This window comes from Uloborus diversus, unplaced genomic scaffold (assembly GCF_026930045.1).
Source record: "Uloborus diversus isolate 005 unplaced genomic scaffold, Udiv.v.3.1 scaffold_14, whole genome shotgun sequence".
NCBI classification, from domain to species: Eukaryota; Metazoa; Arthropoda; class Arachnida; order Araneae; family Uloboridae; genus Uloborus; species Uloborus diversus.
This window is the reverse complement of record NW_026558098.1, coordinates 3,691,126-3,700,022: the sequence shown is the minus strand read 5'-3', so window position 1 is coordinate 3,700,022 and position 8,897 is coordinate 3,691,126. Positions and strand designations below refer to the sequence as shown.

At 39.2% G+C, this 8,897-nt stretch overlaps 2 protein-coding genes across 2 annotated transcripts; both read right to left on the bottom strand.

Moving 5' to 3' along the window:
- Positions 1-810: 810 nt before the first annotated feature.
- Positions 811-1,811, bottom strand: LOC129232840 (zinc finger protein 271-like; the record flags this gene model as incomplete). The annotated part of the gene is made up of 1 exon (XM_054866940.1): positions 811-1,811. A coding segment is annotated over one exon (972 nt), but the record flags the coding sequence as incomplete, so codon positions are not given.
- On the bottom strand, positions 1,711-4,329 carry LOC129232839 (zinc finger protein 91-like). Its single transcript, XM_054866939.1, has 2 exons — positions 2,778-4,329; positions 1,711-2,676 (listed from the first exon to the last, which is right to left on the bottom strand). Exons 1-2 carry the CDS (start codon positions 4,327-4,329, stop codon positions 1,814-1,816), a joined length of 2,415 nt encoding a protein of 804 aa, XP_054722914.1. The 3' UTR covers positions 1,711-1,813.
- Between the last annotated feature and the right edge of the window lie 4,568 nt (positions 4,330-8,897).

Here is an 8,897-nt window from a genome sequence, read left to right as displayed (position 1 = left end):
TTATTAAACCCCTGTCCCTCTATTGTGGACAAAAAATTTGTCCCGATAGTGTCCACATTAGAGTAGTTTTACTGTACTTTGTTGAAATATCTAAAACTAGAAAATCGCCCGTCAAGGCAAGACGGGTTGAAATTGCTTCTACATTTGAACGAAGCAATTGCCTGTTTGGTGATATTTTGATAGTTGAAATTTCAATCCAAACTTCGGTGGATTAACCCTAAGCTCCGGTAGATAGCCTTCATTGTTGACCGTTGTTTCGTTTCTTCAGTCTCCTAAAATTAGTCTCACCAGTAAAACAGATGAGTTACTGGATCCAGTTCAGCCTTGTCAAAATAAAGCATTTCCCTGCATGTCAAACATTGCCAATAAATATTATCAAATTAACAATAACTTACTGAATTTTTCGTTCTTCAACAATGAAAGAATGCCGTCATGCATGCCATGGTGCGGGCTTCATTGTTGATGACGTCAGAGCGTTACTCGACCAGTGAATCGCCTATTGGATATATGAGGAAGTTCAAAAGCAATAAAAAAAAAAGAACTATTTCTGCTTCAAATTTCTAAATATGATTAAAAATTTTGGTCAGAGTGTGAGATCGTATCTTACTTTTTGCTTTAGTGTGAACCCCGACAGAGCAAAGTTCAGAAAATGATGGCTTTCTGCCACTGCGATATTTGCTGGACTGGGGCTTTCAATGTGAATATAAAGAAAATGCCTTTAAACAGCTACAACACACAAAGTTTTTCTTAAGTACGTATTTAATTACGTATTTTCAATTGTGAATTAAAGCAAGACTGGATTTTGGCAAACATGAGCATGCTTTATTTGTCAGATAACATTAATCACATGGACATGGCTTTTCCCGAGTGTGGACTCTCAAATGTTTCTTTAAGCTTGAAGAATCAGCAAACGTCTTGGAGCAATATTCACACAAGTGAGGCTTTTCACCAGTATGAACCTTCATATGTTTATTTAAGCTTGAAGATTGAGTGAATGTTTTTGAACAAAAGTTACACGAGTGGGGCTTTTCACCAGTATGAACTATCAAATGTTTCTTTAAGTTTGAAGAGTCTGCAAACGTCTTGGAACAATAATCACACGAGTGGGGCTTTTCACCAGTGTGAACCCTCAAATGTTTATTTAAGCTTGAAGATTGAGTGAATGTTTTTGAACAAAAGTTACACGAGTGGGGCTTTTCACCAGTATGAACTATCAAATGTTTCTTTAAGTTTGAAGAGTCTGCAAACGTCTTGGAACAATAATCACACGAGTGGGGCTTTTCACCAGTATGAACCCTCAAATGTTTATTCAAGTTTAAAGATTGAGCTAATGTTTTTGAACAATAGTAACACGAGTGGGGCTTTTCGCCAGTATGAACCTTCAAATGTTCATTCAAGTTTGAAGATTGAGCGAATGTTTTTGAACAATAGTCACACGAGTGGTGCTTTTCACCAGTATGAACCCTCAAATGTTTATTCAAGTTTGAAGATTGAGCGAATGTTTTTGAACAATAGTCACACGAGTGGGGCTTTTGACCAGTATGAACTCTCAAATGTTTCTTTAAGCTTGAAGCGTCAGTAAACGTCTTGGAGCAATATTCACACGAGTGTGGCTTTTCACCTGTATGAACGCTCAAATGTTTCGTTAAGCCTGATGATTGAGCGAATGTTTTTGAACAATATTCACACGAGTGGGGCTTTTCGCCAGTATGAACCTTCAAATGTTTATTTAAGCTTGAAGATTGAGTGAGTGTTTTTAAACAATAGTCACACGAGTGGGGCTTTTCACCAGTATGAACTATCAAATGTTTATTTAAGCTTGAAGATTGAGTGAATGTTTTTGAACAAAGTTACACGAGTGGGGCTTTTCACCAGTATGAACTATCAAATGTTTCTTTAAGTTTGAAGAGTCTGCAAACGTCTTGGAACAATAACCACACGAGTGGGGCTTTTCACCAGTATAAACCCTCAAATGTTTATTCAAGTTTGAAGATTGAGCGAATGTTTTCGAACAGTAGTCACACGAGTGGGGCTTTTCACCAGTATGAACTCTCAAATGTTTCTTTAAGCTTGAAGCGTCAGCAAACTTCTTGAAGCAATATTCACACGAGTGGGACTTTTCACCAGTATGAACGCTCAAATGTGTCTTTAAGCCTGAAGACTGAGCGAATGTTTTTGAACAATAGTCACACGAGTGGGGCTTTTCGCCAGTATGAACCTTCAAATGTTCATTCAAGTTTGAAGATTGAGCGAATGTTTTTGAACAATAGTCACACGAGTGGTGCTTTTCACCAGTATGAACCCTCAAATGTTTATTCAAGTTTGAAGATTGAGCGAATGTTTTTGAACAATAGTCACACGAGTGGGGCTTTTGACCAGTATGAACTCTCAAATGTTTCTTTAAGCTTGAAGCGTCAGTAAACGTCTTGGAGCAATATTCACACGAGTGTGGCTTTTCACCTGTATGAACGCTCAAATGTTTCTTTAAGCCTGATGATTGAGCGAATGTTTTTGAACAATATTCACACGAGTGGGGCTTTTCGCCAGTATGAACCTTCAAATGTTTATTTAAGCTTGAAGATTGAGTGAGTGTTTTTAAACAATAGTCACACGAGTGGGGCTTTTCACCAGTATGAACTATCAAATGTTTATTTAAGCTTGAAGATTGAGTGAATGTTTTTGAACAAAGTTACACGAGTGGCGCTTTTCACCAGTATGAACTATCAAATGTTTCTTTAAGTTTGAAGAGTCTGCAAACGTCTTGGAACAATAATCACATGAGTGGGGCTTTTCACCAGAATGAACTATCAAATGTTTCTTTAAGCTTGAAGAGACAGCAAACGTCTTGGAACAATAACCACACGAGTGGGGCTTTTCACCAGTATGAACCCTTAAATGTTTATTCAAGTTTGAAGATTGAGCGAATGTTTTTGAACAATAGTCACACGAATGGGGCTTTTCACCAGTATGAACTCTCAAATGTCTCTTTAAGCTTGAAGAGACAGCAAACGTCTTGGAACAATAACCACACGAGTGGGGCTTTTCACCAGTATGAACTATCAAATGTTTCTTTAAGTTTGAATACTGAGCGAATGTTTTTGAACAATAGTCACACGAGTGGGGCTTTTCCCCAGTATGAACTCTCAAATGTGTCTTTAAGCTTGAAGGGTCAGCAAACGTCTTGGAGCAATGTTCACACGAGTGGGGCTTTTCACCAGTATGAACCCTCAAATGTTTATTTAAGCTTGAAGATTGAGTGAATGTTTTTGAACAATAGTAACACGAGTGGGGCTTTTCACCAGTATGAACAATCAAATGTTTCTTTAAGTTTGAAGAGTCTGCAAACGTCTTGAAGCAATAATCACATGAGTGGGGCTTTTCACCAGAATGAACTATCAAATGTTTCTTTAAGCTTGAAGAGACAGCAAACGTCTTGGAACAATAACCACACGAGTGGGGCTTTTCACCAGTATGAACCCTCAAATGTTTAATCAAGTTTGAAGATTGAGCGAATGTTTTTGAACAATAGTCACACGAGTGGGGCTTTTCACCAGTATGAACTCTCAAATGTTTCTTTAAGCTTGAAGCGTCAGCAAACTTCTTGAAGCAATATTCACACGAGTGGGACTTTTCACCAGTATGAACGCTCAAATGTTTCTTTAAGTCTGAAGACTGAGCGAATGTTTTTGAACAATAGTCACATGAGTGGGGCTTTTCGCCAGTATGAACCTTCAAATGTTTATTTAAGCTTGAAGATTGAGTGAATGTTTTTGAACAATAGTCACACGAGTGGGGCATTTCACCAGTATGAACTCTCAAATGTTTCTTTAAGCTTGAAGATCGAGTGAATGTTTTTGAACAATAGTCACACAAGTGGGGCTTTTCACCAGTATGAACCCTCAAATGTATATTTAAGTTTGAAGATTGAGCGAATGTTTTTGAACAATAGTCACACGAGTGGGGCTTTTCACCAGTATGAACTCTCAAATGTTTCTTTAAGCTTGAAGAGTCGGCAAACGTCTTGAAGCAATATTCACACGAGTGGTGCTTTTCACCAGTATGAACGCTCAAATGTGTCTTTAAGCTTGAAGACAGAGTGAATGCTTTTGAACAATAATCACACGAGTGGGGTTTTTTACCAGTATGAACCCTCAAATGTTTATTTAAGTTTGAAGATTGAGCGAATGCTTTTGAACAATAGTCACACGAGTGGGGCTTTTCACCAGTATGAACTCTCAAATGTTTCTTTAAGCTTGAAGAGTCGGCAAACGTCTTGGAGCAATAGTCACACGAGTAGGGCTTTTCGCCAGTATGAACCCTCACGTGCATCTTTAAATCAGATATGTCAGAAAACGCCTTGGAACAAAGTTCACAACAATGGGGCTCCACGTCGTCATGGAGTCTCATATGTCTCTTCAAATCCGAGTTGCACGAAAATGTCTTTGAACAAAACTGGCACGAAATGGAATTTTCACCAATATGAACTCGCAAATGATCCCTTAAGTGTGCAGCCGTGGAAAATGCCTCTGAACAGTGTTCGCACATATAACACTTTTCCCCAGTATGAACTCGCAAGTGCACTTTTAAATTCGAAGCACGAAAAAAACGACTTTAAACAGTATTGACACCTATATGCTTTTTCACCAGAATGAAATCGCAAATGTGCCCTTAAATTTGAAGAGTCAGAAAATGTCTTTGAACAGTGTTCACAAGAGTAAGGTTTTTCTCCCGTATGAACTCTCATGTGTCTCTTTAAAGGACTTACATCAGAAAAGGCCTTAAAACAGAATTCACAACTGTAAGGCTTTACGCCATCGTGGATTCTCAAATGTCTCTTCAAGTTTGAAAATTGAGTGAATGCCTTAGGGCAAAATTCACACGAATAGGGCTTTTCACCAGTATGAACCCGCAAATGATCCCTTAAGTGTGTGGCCGTGGAAAAAGCCTTTGAACAATGTTCACACGAATATGATTTCTCCCCACTATGAACTTTCAAATGTGCTTTTAAGTATGACCTTTTGGAAAATGGCTTTGAACAATATTTACACGAATATGATTTCTCGACAGAGTGGACTCTCAAATGAGCCTTCAGTGTTGAAGCGTCAGAAAACGTCTTAGAACAGAATTCACAAGAACTCATTTTGTCCGTATGAATTGCCTTTCGCAAACTTGTTAGAGAGGGGAAAAGACTTTACAGAAAACTCTTGCGAATGAGGTCATTCTTCAACATGGATGCTATTATGTGTCTTTAAATCTGAAGCCTCATAGCGAATCTCAGATGAAGATGGATTTCTGCCACTGCGGTATCTGGACTGGGAATTTCAATGTGAAGTTAAAAAAAAGGCCTTAAAACAACCATCGCATGTATATGTCTTCCCTTAAGCGAGTATTCTAAAATGTCCTTTTTAATTGTGAACGGAAACAAGACGGGAGTTTGGCAAACAAATGCATGATTCATTTTTAAAAGAACATTATTCAACAGGCGGCTTTTCCCGAGTGTGGACCCTCAAATGTGTTTTTAAGTTTGAACAGTCAGCAAAAGTCTTGCAACAATATTTACACAAATAAGGCTTTTCACCAGTGTGAACCCTCAAATGTCTCTTTAGGCCTGAAGAGTGTAAAAATGTCTTCGGACAATAGACACACAGGTGGGGCTTTTCACCAGTGTGAACCCGCAAATGTCTCTTTAGGCCTGAAGAGTGTAAAAATGTCTTCGGACAATAGACACACAGGTGGGGCTTTTCACCAGTGTGAACCCGCAAATGTCTCTTTAGGCCTGAAGAGTGTAAAAATGTCTTCGGACAATAGACACACAGGTGGGGCTTTTCACCAGTGTGAACCCTCAAATGTCTCTTTAGGCCTGAAGAGTGTAAAAATGTCTTCGGACAATAGACACACAGGTGGGGCTTTTCACCAGTCTGAACCCTCAAATGTCTCTTTAGGCCTGAACATTATTCAACAGGCGGCTTTTCCCGAGTGTGGACCCTCAAATGTGTTTTTAAGTTTGAACAGTCAGCAAAAGCCTTGCAACAATATTTACACAAATAAGGCTTTTCACCAGTGTGAACCCTCAAATGTCTCTTGAGGCCTGAAGAGTGTAAAAATGTCTTCGGACAATAGACACACAGGTGGGGCTTCTCACCAGTGTGAACCCGCAAATGTCTCTTCAATTTCGTAGAGTCAGGAAACGCCTTCGGACACAACTCACAAGGATATGATTTCTCGCCAGTGTGTGCCCTCAAATGTCTCTTGAGGTTTGAAGATTGAGTGAATGACATCGAACAACAGCCGCACGAGAAAGGTTTTTCGCCGGAATGGACTCTCAAATGCGTAATTAAGCTCGAATCTTTAGAAAATGACTTCGGACAGTAGTTACACTTATAGGGCTTCTCGCCAGAATGTATTCTCAGATGGATCCTGAGGCTTGAAGATTGAGTGAACGTCTGTGAACACTGTTCACACGAGTAGTGCTTCTGGCCCGGAGGAACACTCATAAGTAGGCTTGCCAGACGTCCCGGTTTGGCCGGGACAGTCCCGGATTTCAGACAGAACTCTGGTTCCCCGCTAGTTTACTTCATGTCCCGGAAAGTAGGCTTGCCAGACGTCCCAGTTTGGCCGGACAGTCACGGATTTCAGACAGAACTCTGGTTCCCCGCCAGTTTACTTCATGTCCCGGAAAGTAGGCTTGCCAGACGTCCCGGTTTGGCCGGACAGTCCCGGATTTCAGACAGAACTCCGGTTCCCCGCCAGTTTACTTCATGTCCCGGAAAGTAGGCTTGCCAGACGTCCCGGTTTGGTCGGGACAGTCCCGGATTTCAGACAGAACTCTGGTTCCCCGCCAGTTTACTTCATGTCCCGGAAAGTAGGCTTGCCAGACGTCCCGGTTTGGTCGGGACAGTCCCGGATTTCAGACAGAACTCCGGTTCCCCGCCGGTTTACTTCATGCCCCGGAAAATGATGAATTTGATAAAATATGACCAAAAAAGTCAAAAAATAAGAAACTGAAGGATTATTTAGGAGAGTTTGTCATTTTTAACATTAATATAAAAATTAATATTGCATTCGCTTATGATTTTTGCAACAAGATCCAAAACGAAAAAAGTTTTGGTCAATTAAATTATCTACATGAAAATATATTTCAAATTTTTATTCCTCATTCAAATAGTTTCTACTTACATAAGTAAAATGTTTAAATGTATTTGCTTGTTTCATAGGTTTGGTTCACCTCTGGTTTTGGTTCATAGTTAGGAACCATTTATTCATAGCATTGAAAATAAACTACTCAATAAAATAATAAAAACTAACCAAGAAAGTGCACCCTTTTGTATACCTGCGACACTGATTGGGGGGGGGGCAGCTTATGATGTCCCGGTGGAACATTTCAGAAATCTGGCAAGCCTACTCATATGTATCAGTGGATTTGAAGATGAGGGAAGAGCTTGAAACGACAATCACAAGTGAGATTTGTTGCATCTCTTCACACAAGTACATGAAAAACAGCAAGAGCTCTTGTCAATCATGCTTAGATGAGTGTGTATTTGTCTCAGAAAAAAATGACAGTAAGTGAAATGCTGGACATGATTATTGGCGATATTACGCGAAAAGACGAGGCGTTTAGCTAGACACTCCTGCACGTCACTTGGAGTCCTCGACTTCTTTTGACTGGTTAAGCTAAGGAAATACAGCTCTTCTTTAGTCTAGGCTGCTTAGCAACACACGCTTTTGCACATCACCTGGAGAGCTCGACTTCTTTTGACTGGTTTAGCTAAGGAAACACAGCTCTTTTTTAGTCTAGGCCGTTTAGCAATACGCACATCTATACATCCCTTGGAGTATTTTGCTTCTTTTGCCTGGTTTAGCTAAGGAAACACAGCTCTTTTTTAGTGTAGGCCGTTCAGCAATACGCACATCTATACAACCCTTGGAGTATTTTGCTTCTTTTGCCTAGTTTAGCCAAGGAAACACAGATCTTCTTTAGTCTAGGCCGTTTAGCAATACACAAATCTATACATCCCTTGGAGTATTTTGCTTCTTTTGACTGGCTTAGCTAAGGAAACACAGCTCTTCTTTAGTGTAGGCCGTTTAGCAATACGCACATCTATAAATCCCTTGGAGTATTTTGCTTCTTTTGCCTGGTTTAGCTAAAGAAACACAGATCTTCTTTAGTCTAGGCCGTTTAGCAATACATAAATCTATACATCCCTTGGAGTATTTTGCTTCTTTTGACTGGCTTAGCTAAGGAAACACAGCTCTTCTTTAGTCTATGCCGTTTAGCAATACACAAATCTATACATCCCTTGGAGTATTTTGCTTCTTTTGCCTGGTTTAGCTAAGGAAACACAGCTCTTCTTTAGTCTAGGCCGTTTAGAAATACACATATCTATACATCCCTTGGAGTAATTTGCTTCTTTTGACTCACTTAGCAAAGAAAACACAGCCCCTCTTTAGATTTAAAATTACGGAAAATTTGTACTTGAGGTGAACTTCTTGAAACCTTTACTTCGATCAAGTTCTTTATTTTTACGTGCACATGAATCTTTCTACTGTTGGGGTTAAAAATTGACATCAGATATGTTGAGGACATAAGTATCACAATCCATATTAGTGCTGAAAATAAGGAAAAGAATTAGTTTTCATTTAAAAAAAAATCCAGCAAAATAGAAAAGAAATATTGAAATCACGTAGCTAAAAAAAAATAAATAAATAAAAATGAAGCAATCACATAAATTTTAATTAAAACACTGACAGAAGAAAGTTTTATTCCAAGGTTTTAAAATCATGGGAATCACGAAAGAAAATTCTACAACGGTAGAAGTGATCGACTTGTCACATATAGGACATTTTCCACAAAAAATATAGGACAAATATAGGACACATTATATGAATAGTTTGGCTAT

Excerpts from the sequence above, each read along its gene's own strand:
- LOC129232839 (XM_054866939.1), bottom strand. The coding sequence starts at position 4,329 with ATGCACGTGAGGGTTCATACTGGCGAAAAGCCCTACTCGTGTGACTAT. Across the intron at positions 2,677-2,777 it reads TGGTGAAAAGCCCCACTCAT|CATTCACTCAATCTTCAAGC; the intron begins GTGATTATTGTT and ends TTTGTTCAAAAA.